The 15,548-nt window shown below is 38.1% G+C and overlaps 2 protein-coding genes across 6 annotated transcripts in view; one reads left to right on the top strand and one right to left on the bottom strand.

Annotated features, from left to right (window-relative positions):
• The window catches only part of SLC39A10 (solute carrier family 39 member 10), a 133,232-nt gene extending 123,755 nt beyond the window's left edge, over positions 1-9,477 (top strand). For 2 of the 3 annotated variants that reach the window (XM_067741154.1, XM_067741153.1), the window contains 2 exons: positions 742-932; positions 6,700-9,477. In XM_067741154.1, coding sequence (XP_067597255.1) covers positions 742-932; positions 6,700-6,858 — 350 coding nt within the window. In that variant the 3' untranslated portion in view covers positions 6,859-9,477. The remainder of the gene's footprint in view (positions 1-741; positions 933-6,699) is intronic. The other variant, XM_067741155.1, reaches the window with a different exon arrangement.
• DNAH7 (dynein axonemal heavy chain 7) overlaps positions 9,242-15,548 on the bottom strand; it is a 247,269-nt gene continuing 240,962 nt past the window's right edge. For all 3 annotated transcript variants that reach the window (XM_067741149.1, XM_067741150.1, XM_067741151.1), the window contains 2 exons: positions 12,135-12,238; positions 9,242-9,897 (listed from right to left, as the gene is read on the bottom strand). In XM_067741149.1, coding sequence (XP_067597250.1) covers positions 9,691-9,897; positions 12,135-12,238 — 311 coding nt within the window. In that variant the 3' untranslated portion in view covers positions 9,242-9,690. The remainder of the gene's footprint in view (positions 9,898-12,134; positions 12,239-15,548) is intronic.

Raw genomic sequence — 15,548 nt, 5'->3', positions numbered from 1 at the left:
ACAATATTTAATCCTTTCTTTACCTAGTGTTCCAGCTTTAGATGAGTAAGAAAAGTCTCTTTATTCTTTTTTTACATTTTTACGATTTTCATAATTAAGATTTAATTTTTCTTTTGGAATAAATAAAACATAAACAGCATACAGAGTCTGTTACCTCTGTTCTTTCTTAGCCCATTTCCCTTTGAAAAAAGGGCAGAGATCAGAGCAGAGAGCTCTGTTTGCTGCTCACAAAAAGAGCAGTGGTGAAGTTCTTTTTTTTCTCATGTTTTTCTTGTGTTTTTTAAAGTTTTCATTTCACGTTATCCAGTAAAATTGACCTTGCTTGTTGATGTACAGTTCTTTGAATTTTAACACGTATATAGATTTGTGTCAGTGCTGCCACCATCAAGGGTAACAGTTCCATCACCTCAACAAACCCCCTCATGCGATCCCTTTATAGTCACATCCCTTTTCTGTCCTTGCCCCTTGGTGACCACTGAGTGTTCTCCATCACTATAGGTTTATCTTTTTCAGAATATCATATAAATGGAATCATGTATAACCTTTCAGACTGTCTTTCAGCATCATGCCTTTGAGATTCACCCAAGTTTTTGCATGTATTAAGGTTTAAGTAAAAAGTGAAATTTCATTATAAAGCTCTATCTTTTTTATGTCATTCTTAATTTTGTTTTTATTGGAGTTTTCCTGAATTTGTGTGTAAAATCCTGTGGTTTTAAAACTCACATTATGTCTTAACTGCAGGTGATTTTGCAGTTCTTCTTAAAGCAGGCATGACTGTAAAGCAAGCAATTGTATACAACCTCCTCTCTGCCATGATGGCTTACATAGGCATGCTCATAGGCACAGCTGTTGGTCAGTATGCCAATAACATCACACTCTGGATCTTTGCCATCACTGCAGGCATGTTCCTCTACGTAGCCTTGGTGGATATGGTAAGACGGCTTATTTTATATTTTTGTTGTAAATAGAATGCAACTTCCAAAAATGGAAGAAATCTGGATGTAGTTTGAAAGACTAATAAATATAACCCATTTTAAAGACATGTGATATCTTAAATAAAGAAAAGACATTTAGGGCTTCCCTGGTGGCGCAGTGCTTGAGAGTCCACCTGCCGATGCAGGGGACACGGGTTCGTGCCCCGGTCCGGGAAGATCCCACATGCCGCGGAGCGGCTGGGCCCGTGAGCCATGGCCGCTGAGCCTGCGCGTCTGGAGCCTGTGCTCCGCAACGGGAGAGGCCGCAACAGTGAGAGGCCTGCGTACCACACACACACACACAAAAAGATAAAATTACAGAATTATTATACTACTTTGAAGGTTTTGTAATATTGGGGTGTAAATGTTTTTTTGTTGTTAACAAAGTAATTCTTCGAGCTTGCTTTATAGCAAACAAGAAGGAAATACTATACCTCCTTAGGTAAGCCAGTCTTCTGCAGGAAATGATGTATATTCCAAGGGATTTATGTAATTTCCCTTATTTCTAACTTCAGTTTAAAGTTAATAAATCTAAACACCAACAATTAATTTTACTTTAATATCCTAAATACGTTAGGCAGTGCGTTTGCAGAACTAACAATTTGGTTACTTTCTGTTTTTAACTAGATATTGTATTCACTTTTCTTTCTGGTGGGATCTGTTAGATAGTCTCATATCAAATTATATAACCTAAATTTTTAATGACTATTTATTATAGAAAGTTTAGAAAATAAGGAAAAATAAAAATTATATTTTGTACCTAGAGGCAGCCATTTTCCCCCCCCTCCGTAGGCCTCTAATACCTCATTTATTGTCCTCACGCTCAGCTGATGACCTTGCTTCCTATTTCATGTAGAACAGCGAAGCCACCAAGACCAGCTCCAACCAGCTCTCATCACCATTTCTACTCATTTCCCTGTATCGATGCCTGTTTAACGTCGTTCTTTTTACTATGAAGAAATGTTTATGTTCCTAGCTAGAGCCAGCTCCTTCAAACTTTTCCCTAGACCTTATCTATCCCCTCTCTCACTAACTCCCTTAAATTTCCCCCTCTTTTTCCTGCATCATTTGTTTTTCCCTCTCTGCTGGATCATTTCTGTCATCGTATAAACCTCGTTACTTTTCCCATCTTAAAACGGTAGGGGAAAAGGATCTTTTTAAAATCCAGTTTCAGTTTTAGCTACCACCCTATTTATTACTCTCCTTCCCTGTTATAGCAAATCACCCGTTCTTGTTTTTTAATTCTCTTCTCTCATGAGTCTAGCTCATCAGGTTTTCTCCCTGACCGCTCTGCCATGTTACTTTGTCACATCTACCATTGACCACGACATTATTGCTCAGTCCACTGGTCACTTACCCTGCCCGTCTTCATTTCCCTTGTCCTAACAGCAGCATTTGGCTGTTGACCATTCTCTTCTCTTTGGGATGCCTCCAGGTCCGTTGGCTTCTCTACCACCACCACTTCCTGGCTTCCCACCTTTCTAGCTTTCTTAGTCTTTTGCTGGATCTTCTTCTCTTCCCTTACCCCTGAATGTTGGTGAAAGGCCTCTAAGTAATCTTATCTAGTCTCATGGCTTTAAATGTTTATTGGCTGATAATTCCTAAGTTCACATCTTTAGCCCAGGCCTTTTCCTTAACTCCAGATTAGCCTGCCTACCTGCTTACCTGAATATCTAAAAGGTGTTGCCTGCTTAATATGTTCAGAAACTAGCTCTTGATATTTGCCAACCCTGCTCCTTGCACCAGCACCACCTATAGAATCCCACATCTATTAATAATAACTTTATTCTTCTGGTTGTGCAGATGAAAACCCTGAGTATCATTCTTTGACTCCCCTCTTTCTGTCCTTCCCACATCTGCTGAGGGCTCCCATCTCCTCATCACCTCCACTGCACTCTCACTTCAGCCACCATCATCTTTCTCTTTCTAACTGTTCTCCCTGCTTCTGCCCTTGCCCTGTCCACCACACTCTGTATCTACAACGCACCTTGGGAGATTTGTGTGTGTGTGATCCTTGTAAGATTAGATCATGTCACTTGTGAGCTTCAGATCCCTCCATGGTTTTCCATCTCATTCAGAGTAGAAGCACAAAGGTCTTCTTTTGACCTTCAGGGTTTTTAATCCTCCTGAGCATTTCTTCTCCCTTTCCATCCCTAACTTTCCTAACCTTACCTCACCTCCTCTCCCGCTCCTCTACGAGGCACACTGTGCCTCAGGCCCTGGTTCCTGCTGGTCACTCCTGTGGGATATCTCGCAGACATTCTCCTGGCTAGCTCCCTCACTTCTTGAGGCATCCTATCTAAAATTTCAGTCTCTGCACCAACATTTCACATCCTCTATTCCTACTTTACTTTTTGTTCCTTTGCACTTGTATCTCAATCTACTAATAACACATTAAGCATTTATTGAGCTCATTGTGTGTCCCACTATGATATCAGTTCTGGGAAGGCAGGCGTTTTTGTCATATTTCATTTACTGCTGGAGATGCAGTTCATAATTAGTTGAATAAAGAATGAATGAGCTAATTCTTACATTAGAGAGCTAAAAGTTTAAAAAGAACCAGAGAGTCATTACAGTAAGGATTTATATTCTAATGAAGAAGAAAAGCAGCCATTAATTATAATTCTTTGGATACGTGTTATGATAGAGTGGTGCAACATGTTTGTGGAACCACAGAGGGAGGCTGGCTAAAAAATTGGGTAATAAAATTAGGGAAGTTTTTCTGGAATAGGAAATTTGAGCCAAGTCTTAAAGAAGGTAGAAGAGTTTATCGGAAGCAAGAGGAAAGGGCATATAAGAAAACAGAATAATAAACAGCATCATTCTTTGACCAGTGAGTCTACTCCTGGGACTGTATTCTGAGGAAATAAAGTAAAATGATTACTGCTAATAAAACAAGCAAGCAAATAAATAAAAATAAAACCATATGAAAATGTTCTTTGCAGAGTAGTTATAATGTCACAATTGGAAACACCTAAATATTCTAGAAGACAGGGACAAACTATCCACATGTATTTTAGGGTTCATTTAGGAAATAGATAATACATCTACAGTGTCATTAATTAGGTAGTTGGTGATCGGATCATGAGTCACACAACATGCCATGTTAAAAAGATTAGAGCTTATCTTGTAAATTTTGGGGGACCATTAAAAGGTTTAAGCAACAATGACATCTCATTTTTATTTTACAAAGACCACTTTGGCTATAAGGGGGAAGTTTTTATTGATGTAGAGTCATTCAGTAAGATAGCAACAGTACCAGAAGTTTTAGTACCTTTAGGATACCCAGTTGGAAGCATCTGGTTTTTAGGGGGCTTTGGATAGCACCTGTTTATCAACCAATCTGGAGCATTGTTGCATGTTAACTGTGGTCATAGAGGTAGGTACTGGCTGGCTCTTAGCTGTGGTTATGACAGACAACATTGGTGTTGGCATTCAGGATAGAATTGAAGCACTGTGGTGCCTCTTCTTGTTGGTATGTGCACATATCTAGAGGGGATATTTCTGTGAAACATACAATGTTTATGCTTAAATATTAAGGAAAGTTAGAACTGAAAGTTTTTGTAACTATAAAAACTTGGGGAAAAACGTAAGAAAATAGTCTTCTTACTAAAACCATAGGTAGGAACTGGCCAGTTTTAGTCTTAATCCAGGGGTTGGCAAGGGACAGATAGTAAATATTTAAGCTTGTGGACCATATAGTCTCTGTCACAATTATTCAGCTTTGACATTTGTAATGGTCTCTGTCACAACTACTTAATTCTGCTGGATAAGAACAGTAACCTCCATTAGCGTACACTACTGCCGTAGACTTCTAAACAGAATAGATGACCAGCATGAAGTACTTCTTAAATAGGACCCTCAGGTGATTGTTAAATATACTGTAGCACTGTCAGAGCATGGAAGTTGGATTAATTGTACTCATTATTTAATAATGATTAAGGACGTTTCTTCCTAGGCAGGCGTTATGTACTTAACGCTACATTTCTCCTCCCTAAACCCCAAAGCACCAAGATATTGTTTGGAGTAAAGCTTAGTGTCCAATAGAGAGTAGCATATCAATGTCATCTTTCTGTAGATATTCACTGCAGACTTGAAAAAAAACAGAAAAGTGAACATGAAAATTGGAAATAGTTCTTTTGCAATTTTGATTAGGTTTGGGTGGGAAGAATTTATGCTTATAATCACATACATTCCATCTTCAGCAAATCTCATTTCTGTAGACACATGAAAGATTTAAGTTTTATACTTTGAACTATGGATTTATTTTAAAATTTTTTTTAAATTTATATTTTGTCTGTGTTGGGTCTTCATTGCTGTGCGCGGGCTTTCTCTGGTTGTGGCGAGTGGGGGCTACTCTTCGTTGCAGTGCGTGGGCTTCTCATTGCAGTGGCTTCTCTTGTTGCAGAGCATGGGCTTTAGGCGCATGGGCTTCAGTAGTTGCAGTATGTGGGCTTCAGTGGTGGCTCGCGGGCTCTAGAGCGCAGGCTCAGTAGTTGTAGCGCACAGGCTTAGTTGTTCCACGGCATGTGGGATCTTCCCGGACCAGGGATCGAACCCGTGTTCCCTGCATTGGTAGGCGGATTCTTAACCACTGCGCCACCAGGGAAGTCCCTGAACTATGTCTTTTTTTTTTTTTTTAATAAATTTTATTTAGTTATTTTCGGCTGGATTGGGTCTTCGTTGCTTGCAGGTTTTCTCTAGTTGCGGCGAGCGGGGGCTATTCTTCGTTGCAGTGCGCGGGCTTCTCATTGTGGTAGCTTCTCTTTGTTGAGGAGCACAGGCCCTAGGCGTGCGGGCTTCACTTGTTGTGGCATGCAGGCTCAGTAGTTGTAGCTAGCGGGCTCTAGAGCACAGGCTCAGTAGTTGTGGCACACGGGCTTAGTTGCTCCGCAGCATTTGGGATCTTCCCGGACGAGGGCTCAAACCCGTGTCCCCTGCATTGGCAGGCAGATTCTTAACCACTGCACCACCAGGGAAGTCCCTGGATTATTTTTAAATGTAATATATGCTTGTGCTTTAGAAGTTGAGTTGTACTTTTCAATGCACTGTGCCTTTAAAGATATTGGAAACTTTAAAATTTAAAAAATTTTATCACTTACGAGAATAGAGTACACTGTGATGGCAGTGTGCTTAACTTGGTAGTTCTGCTGTGTAGCCTTGACATACTATTTTCTGTGTCTGTTGTCGGAAGGAAAATAATGGCTTTTAAGGGCATAGAGATACCAATTTTGGAATTGTCTGTTAATGTGTACCCTTGATGAAATGTGCAGTGGGAAATGAGAATTTTAGATGGAAAAGGGTGAAGAAATGATACAATTTTGAATGAAATATCCCCCAAAGGAATCTTACTTTCTCAGTGAGCTTAAGACAGATCAGTAAATGTGGGACTTGTGGTGTTCTTTTCTGAGAGTCTTATTTGCAACAGTAACTTGTCTTATACTTTAGCATAAATGTCAGTGGACATAACTTTAAAAAAGTGACTAGTACATATATTATGTGCATTTGTTGGGGGATGAGGAGGGTACAGATATAGTGTTTACTTAGTACACAGCTAGAGCATAAAATTTCTTAGTGTTTGACTAAACTATGGGTTATGGTTAACATTGTTTCAATAAAATAGTTATTAGTAGTTGTGCTTTAGTCACTAGTTTTCTTAAGTAGGAAAATGTAAAAAAAAAAATGATCAAAATATTATACAAAATTACTTTAAAATATTTTTTAGCTTCCAGAAATGTTGCATGGTGATGGTGACAATGAAGAACATGGCTTCTGTCCAGTGGGGCAATTCATTCTTCAGAATTTAGGATTGCTGTTTGGATTTGCCATCATGCTGGTAATTGCCCTCTATGAAGACAAAATTGTGTTTGACCTCCAGTTTTGACCATTCCCAGCAATCACTGCTGATTACAAGAATGTTACCATGCAGCTTTGCATCTGTTCCTTGTACTGTAAGCACATTGCTCAAAGAAAAGTCAGTGGCTTGCACTACTTACAAGTTCACAGATTTGAGCCTGACCACAAAGACCGGTGCTCAGTACTGTTTTCCCTGCATGAAGGGGTCTTTTAGAAATATAAAGCTTGTGATAAAGAAAGGAGAAAACGGGACTCTGTGAACCGATGTTGATATAGGTTTGATTAAGACTTTTTAAAAAAAATAATCATATAAAACACTAAAGTAGTCTCTTTATTAGTAGAAACTTCTGTGGCTATGCAGAAATAGAAATTGAACCAAAAAAAATCCCTTAAACTTTAAAAATATTTTAAATGGACTTTGGGAAGACTTTTCTTTGTGCTAAAAATGAATTGTATTGTCCTTTAATTCAGCTCCATGTATACATGTGGTAATAGGGATCAACTTGACACAGCTTTGAATCTGCAGAAAGTAGACTATAGCACCTAGAAGAAAGCTCAGGCTGCATTAGAATATGGATTTAGCATTGGGAAAAGCCCTTATTCTTGAATCTAGAGTTACTATTTTTGTATATATTTGCATAGGATTTAAACTTGCAGCCTAAACTACTGAAATTTGTGATTGTACATTTGTGTGAGCTTCAGTTTAATGAAAGATTCATAACAGTTCTTTTATTAATATTATACTTGGTGTTTGGGTTTGTTTTTTTTTTAACTTTTGTTTTTGTCTTGGGTTTTTTGGTGGGGGTAAGGGGTTGGAGCATGTGGTAAAATGTTTTTTCCTTAAAATTGTAACCCTTTAGAAAATGTCAGTGAAATGAAGAACCCAAACATGGTCTAAATATTCAGATTTCCTTTAGTTATTTGGGACATTTAAGTTTTAAATGCACGTAGTGCTCTACCAGTTTGGCATTGGAACCTAGAGCACATGCTCTGGCTGGAGGTAACGTTGTAAGGCGGCAAGTTTACCGTGTCCATAATCTGTACGTGGAGTGTCAAAACAGATATGAGGATGATCTCCATTGATGCCATGGCTCTCATGGCACCAGGTAACTTGGAAGATGCATTTAAGTTCAGTAACTAACTCAGCTGAAATCACATGATCATTTTGTGCCAAGATATGCTGTTGGTGCCTGATAGGAATTAGTCTCTTTTTTTTAGGTACCCTGTTCTCCTGCCATAAATTGTGAATGATTTGTGAGAAATGCAAGCCATGTTTATCCTGAATTTTGACCTAATAATCTGTAGTATTAATCATATGCATGTAGCTCTCTGTGTGCCACATGGTCTTCATTTATGCCAGGTAAACTGTATTTGAACTACGTGCAGGCAGCTTTGTTTTAATCTGCTTGGCTACCTGTGTGGCTGCTTTAAAAATCTTATTGTTCAGATATTTAAGAGCCAAACTCGTTCCATTCCATTTGAAATGTATTCATTTAGTCCTCCTCCTTTCCCCAGTTCCTTTCCTCTTTCTTACTCCGTGAACTTTAAAACAAAAAACAAAACTGAAAGCAGCACATGCATTCAGGTATTAAGAGTGTTGCCAGTATTTCTTCTTTATGCGGTAAAGCAAGGGAGCTTATTAGATGTTATTTCCTTAATTTATGCCTGAATTTGAAAAATTATTTCTGGCTTTCTCCATGGCCTCCTGTGACAAGTAGGAGTTTTATACGTAGATCACTTTCAGCACTGGGCACTGAATTAGGACAGTCCTCATCTCATTGCTTGGCCCCTCAAGCAACCTAGCTCAAAGGTGCTGATATTTTATTTAGTACTGCCAACTTGAAGTAATTCAGATATCTTGCTTTCTGAACCAAGATATATTTATAGTTCATTTTGGGGTTTTTAATGCCCAAGGAGGATTCTGCATTCCAGCATTAAGTCTGCTTATTTTTAAAACTTTTATGAAAAGCAACAGCTGGAATATACTCCCAGACTTAAAAAGAAATACCTGATTTAAAGCAAATAGGTTATGCTGAAGTATATAAAAGTTTTATATCCTCTGAAAACCGCTATTATCTTTATTTGCTAGATTTCTTTAAACTTTTAAGAGGGCTGTAACAGTTGCTGCTAGTGTTTTGTTTAGGGTTCCACCAGTATTTAGTTTTCACATCATCCTAATGTATAGTTTCAAGTCTTACTAGACAATCTGAATTCCACTACATTTCTCTTTGGCTCCAACATTCCCTTTAGCTTGACCAGTCTAATTTAACATGTGTTTGTTGGAGGTCATTAATGTTACTTGTACAATGCTGTCACTGTGTGACATCCATATGAATTTTGGTGTATATCACATTGCATTCAATCAGCTGTGATTATGCTTAGAAATACTATAGTAAGTAGATGCAGTGTGAATTTATTCCATTAACAGTAAGTCAGTGGCTTAAATGTGATTATGGTCCTGCAAGGTGATACTTGCTAAAATATCTAAACTTTTTTTTTATTGTAACTGAATCATTTTTTAAAAATTTATAAAGCTGGAAATGATCAAATGCTGTTTTTTTTCATTGTCAACAGTGGTGTGTCATTTTATGTATGTTCCTAATGCTTATGGAACGCTCCCAAAATAAAGTTATTCAAAAAGAGCAAATATACCAGTGTGTTTTGTTTAGTCTTTATGTTAGATTCCTTACACTGAAGTATGAATCATTTTAAATATAGGCTGCATTTGCACATAAATGAATTTATAATTAAGTATAACTAATCAAATTGATTTAAACCAAATAACTTCTTTAAAAAGTAAAATATAATTTCTACTCAACCATCTAACAAGAAATAGGAACAGGGAAATGATACCTTCTAATTATGAATTAAGTTGACATAACAATGCTACACCCCGTCCGATCCAGTGCTCCTTGGGTTGGTCAGAGGGAAGAGTCATGGCAATCACAAAATTTGTAGAATGGCCAGTGGTGGACAACGTTCCTCTCCGCTCACTTGTCTTATACAATGGGGCAGTATAACTTGGTTGTTCTGGTATGTCTACCCTCTTACAAGGCTTTAGCCACATCTAGAAGAAAGTAGACAAAATTTAAGTCAAGGCTGTTGTTATATTTACATATAATTGAACCTAATATGGAATCGTTGGCATAAAGTTTTAGTTATGTCTGCAGATTTCTATGGGCTAAATCGATTTTATCTTTGTCAGCAGTGCTGCCATTGCTCGAAACATTCTTCTTTTAGAGCTCTCAGAGCTATCTTCAGGGCCAGTATATACGAAGCTAAATGAGAAAAGAGTCATTTCCACCTACTCTCTGAACTCTCTGAAAAAGCATACTATCCATTGTTTATTCATCATCTCCCTACCATACCTACCTGAGGATGACCTTTGGTGCTTACAATAATAAAATCAGGTATACTTTTTCAAAGGTTTATCTGCCACCACTGATACTCAAAATCATGTTGCTTTATTAAAGGCCAATCCCAAAATATTCTGAAAGGATTTTTCTCAGTGATTGTAGAACGAGATCGCCTCCCCATGTTACGTGGCTATTTTAAAGGGCCTATTATGTATATTGTGCTGTTTAAAACATAGTTGCCTTTATAACTACACTACAACCACATTATTCTTAGAGGGTCATTAGCCAAGTTCCTAGAATGTTAAGCATAGTTGAACCTCACCAATCTCAATAAAATTTTAGGGCAAGTTGATCTCTGAATATAAGAGTAAAGAACAAACTCTCATCAGAAAGGTGAAACAATGGTTTTAAAACTCGAATTCCTTTTTCCAGTAGTAATAATAGCAATACTTGAGGTGATAAGTCTCGACAGCCCCACTGTTTGGAGCCCTTTTTCTGGTTTCTCAGGTTTAAGCACAAATTGTATGAAGGAGCTAATTAATAAGGGTGCTAGTCTCTCTCCCACATAACTGTGGAGAGCCATAAAGCAGTTTTTCAGATATCATTAAATACAAGGACTTGCAACACTCAAGTTGGACGTATTTCAACTAAGTGGATTTTTTTAATGAGAATTTTTCTTACTAAATGACTTCCTTTTTTGGGAGAATTATCCACTTATAAAATGCTTCTATTCACCGCAAACTTAAGAGTTTCCATATGAAAGAAAAAAATGGATCCAAATCAACTTCTGAAATTGCAAACATTTGCCCTTGTGACTTTCAATTTGGGTCCCATATTTGAAACTTTCTCTGCCCACAGGATCTTGGTATATATGGTAGGTTTCTTGCAATTGGCTGTCAGCTGGTCCCTCACTGTACCTGTTAGAGCCGCTCTGAAGGATTATTGCCTTTGAGTAGCTCCCAGTGTCCCACAAACAGAATTCATGTAAAATTCAGCCTATATTTTATCATTATCCCAGACAAACCCTTCAAATTGTGTGAAAATCTATCTAGTCATCTTCTCATGATGCAGTAATAGAAACTTAGTATTTATATAGCTTAGTATGCCCATGCTGAAGATGGGTCCTAGAAAAAAAATTTTTTATGTGTATGGTTTTCATATAATAATGTTTTAATCTGCAAGTTTCACATTTTTAGGTCAAGGTATATGTAAGAAAAAAAAATCATAAACATATGTATGTGTGTGGTTGTGGATATATGTATACAGTCAATCCTCATTATTCCTGGATTCCGTATTTGCAAATTTGCCTATCACTAAAATTTAGTCCTAATCCTAATGTCAATATTCTGCACTTTCATAGTCATTCACAGGCATTCTCAGAGCAGCAAAAAATGAGTCACCAGCAACCATGTTCCCAACTGAGATTGAACCTGGTGACATTCTGCCTTCTTGTTTCAATTCTCATAACTATAAACAAGTATCCTTTTGATGGTTTATTTAATGCCAAGGTTTTTGCATTTTTGTGTTTTTTGTTGGTGATTTCGCTGTTTAAAATGGCCCTTAAGTGTAGTGCTGAGGTGCTGTCTAGTGTTCCTAAATGCAAGAAGGCTGAGATATGCCTTATAGAGAAAACACTATAAGCTTTGTTCAGGCATGAGTTACAGTCCATGAGTTCAGTGTGAATGAATCAACAGTATATATTAAGTAAGGTACCTTTAAACAGAAACACAAGTAAAACAAGGTTATATATTGATCAAGTAACAAAAATGTGACCACAGGATCACAGAAACTTAACCTTATATTTCGCCTAGGAGTTCAGTATTCACTAATTCAATGTTGGAAGCAAGCTTATAGAACACAACTACTGTGAATAACAAGAGTTGACAGAATATGTGTATGTCTGTGTATAAAATAGCCTCCCATGTATATATCATTAAAAAATACTAACCACAGGCACTGTATCATAAAGAATTTTGGGATGTGATTCTGCAAGTTTCTTGATCTTTCTATTCCAGGAAGCTCCATCCAGAAACAGTCCATGAATGAAAACACCTAAATATAAAAGAAGCAGGTTAATACAAGACTTTACATATGCATATTGATTGAGTTCTGAAGCTGAAATTCCTGCCGGTGAATGCTGTGCAGGTGATACTAGGTCAGCAAATGAAGGCCTGCTTTAAATGAAGGCAACGTTCTAAGTTTGTGTTAACATTCTTACTTCAAGAATAGCTATACTTTGCCTAGTCAATTAATTCAGTAAAATTAGATGTGGAAGACGAAAAGAGGAAAGGAATTTTAAATTAGTCTATGTGAAGTTCTCTGGGCAAATGCTATCAGGTTTATATTTTAACTGACCAATGAGTATAATGTTGTTAAGAGTCCACAAAATCTACAAGAAAAGGTCTTAAGGTAATTGTAGGGATCCAGTGGATTCTAGGCAGCATGTGAACAAAATACCCTTCTGCTGATGTCTAATGTCCTGAGAGTTAAATTTCTCCTCCCCTTTTAGAATCTATCCAAGGCCACGCCTCAATCTGTATGCAAGAACACATGGATGAACTCCGTCCAGAATGCAATATCATACACGAACAGCTGAAGAACACAAATTAAGGGATCCATGAAACCTGGATCACATGCCCTGGCTATCCACTTATGTAAAAGCCTCATGAATTGAATATGGGTATCTGCACATGAAAATATTCATTGTAATTGTTGCACAGATATGAAGAGAAGCAATGAGGAACTTAGGAAGACTTAGGTTTTATCTCTTAATGTGCTGTGTGACCTTGAACAATTCATTTAACTTTAGACCTGTTTTTTATCCAGAGGACAACTGGAAAATATTTGTAAAACAATAATGCCTGCTTTGTCTACCTTGTAGAGTTAGAATCAAATCAGCTATACTGGTGAAAGCGCTCTGTAAAAGTAGGATATAAAAATCTACTTGGGCAGTGCTGTCCAATAGGACTTTCTCCAGTGATGGAAATATTTTATATCTGTGCTTTCCAATATGGTAGCCATATTTAGCTATTAAACACCTAAAACGTGGCTGGTGAGACTGAGGGATTGAATTTTATTTAATTTTGGTTATAAATTTAAAAGGCCACATGGGGATAGCCCAGTGATGGATGTTAAGGGAAGACTTAACCTTTTCTTCTCTCCAGGTTTTAACTGACAGAAAGCATAGTTGGAATAAAATGTCAACTACTGGTAAAGCACTTGTCCAATAAATTCCCAAGTATTACTCTAGTAAAGCTGAATTACAAAATGCATCTTGAGCCTGGGGCCAGGTGGGGGGGTGGACCTGCCTGCAGGAGCAAGAGAGGTCTGCAAGCACATCCTATATGCTAATGTCTCCAGCCAGATCTAAGCCCACTGGCCAGTCACAATAATAGATGGGAACAGAGAAAGTAGAGGAGACCCTACAGACAGGTCCCAGAGAGCCATTTAATACCCTGGCCTTGCTGACTTGTAAGCACAGTCCAGTAAATCTCTGACTCTAAGCAATAGGATGATCTATTCCTTACGTGGGAAAGATTATGTCAGAGAGAGTAAAGAGAAGAGTTCATTTCAACACCTAAGAAAAGTGGCAGTAGGGATAAAAGTTCCCTCCTACCTAACAACAATTTTATAAGAAATGTGATAGGGACAATCAAATATGTTTTTGTTTCTCATGGTCAATAAGGGCCTTTTGGAAAACACAAAATACAAAATGACAGGAGATACTAACTGGGTCCTGTTTCACAGGTGCTCTTGCTCTGTGTCACACCTTTGCCTCTGTGAGCCATGGTCAGCACAGGGTGGTGGCCACAGCATCCCCAGGCCCTCTCGTTCACTCCTTCCTGTCCCCTTCCTGCTTTGTAGTGCTCTCCCTGTTGATGACTCTGAGTCACCCTGTAGTGCCCAGTAGTTCAGATAAGATGAATCTTAGGCAAACACATCTAGAATGTATGACACTAACACTAGATAGATTTACAATGGCATTGTGGCCACTTTAAAAGTCACTTTAAGAGTGAGTAGCTGGGGCTTCCCTGGTGGCGCAGTGGTTGAGAGTCTGCCTGCTAATGCAGGGGACACGGGTTCGAGCCCTGGTCTGGGAGGATCCCACATGCCGCGGAGCAACTAGGCCCGTGAGCCACAACTACTGAGCCTGCGCGTCTGGAGCTCCACAACGAGAGAGGCTGCGATAGTGAGAGGCCCGCGCATAGCGATGAAGAGTGGCCCCTGCTTGCCACAACTAGAGATAGCCCTCACACAGAAATGAAGACCCAACACAGCAAAAATAAATTAATAAACTCCTACCCCAACATCTAAAAAAATAATAATAATAATGCTCAACTCAATACAGAATATTGTATTGAATTGGCTATAGAACCACCAACTTAAAAAAAAAAAAAAAAAGAGTAGCTTTTCTCATGACCCCAAAATACACAACACCCCACAAAAGACCCGGAATAACCAAAGCAATCTTGAGAAAGAAAAACAGAGCTGGAGGAATCAGGCCCCCTGGCTCAGACTATACTACAAAGCTACAGGCATCAAAACAGTGTGGTACTGAAACAAAAACAAATAGATCAATGGAACAGGATAGAAAGCCCAGAAATAAACTCACGCACCTATGGTCAATCTACGATAAAGGAGGCAAGACTATACAATGGAGAAAAGACAGTCTCTTCAATAAATGCTTCTGGGAAAACTGGACAACTACATGTAAAAAATGAAATTAAAACACTTTAATACCATATGCAACAATAAACTCATAATGGATTAAAGATCTAAATGTAATACCAGATGCTATAAAACTCTTAGTGGAAAACATAGGCAGAACACTCTATGACATAAATCACAGCAAGATCTTTTTCAATTTGTCTCCAAGAGTAATGGAAATAAAAACAAAAATAAACCAGTGGGACCTAATTAAATTCAAAAGTTTTGCACAGCAAAGGAAACCATAAAACAAAAAGACAACCCACAGAATGGGAGAAAATATTTGCAAACGATGTGACTGACAAAGGATTAGTCTCCAAAATTTACAAGGAGCTTATGTGGCTCAATATCATAAAAACAAACAACCCAATCAAAAAAGGGGCAGAAGAACTAAATAGACATTTCTCCAAAGAAGGCATACAGATAGCCAAGAGGCACATGAAAAAATATTCAACCTTGCTAATTATTAGAGAAATGCAAATCAAAACTACAATGAGATATCACCTCACACCAGTCAGAATGACCATCATCAAAAAATCTACAAACAATAAATCCTGGAGAGGGTGTGGAGAAAAAGGAACCCTCCTGCACTGTTGGTGGGAATGTAAATTGATACAGCCACTATGGAGAACAGTATGGAGGTTACTTAAAAAAC

The sequence above is a fragment of the Pseudorca crassidens genome, chromosome 6 (assembly GCF_039906515.1).
Source record: "Pseudorca crassidens isolate mPseCra1 chromosome 6, mPseCra1.hap1, whole genome shotgun sequence".
NCBI classification, from domain to species: domain Eukaryota; kingdom Metazoa; phylum Chordata; class Mammalia; order Artiodactyla; family Delphinidae; genus Pseudorca; species Pseudorca crassidens.
The sequence above is the reverse complement of the archived record's forward strand: the minus strand, read 5'-3'. Positions and strand labels throughout refer to the sequence as shown.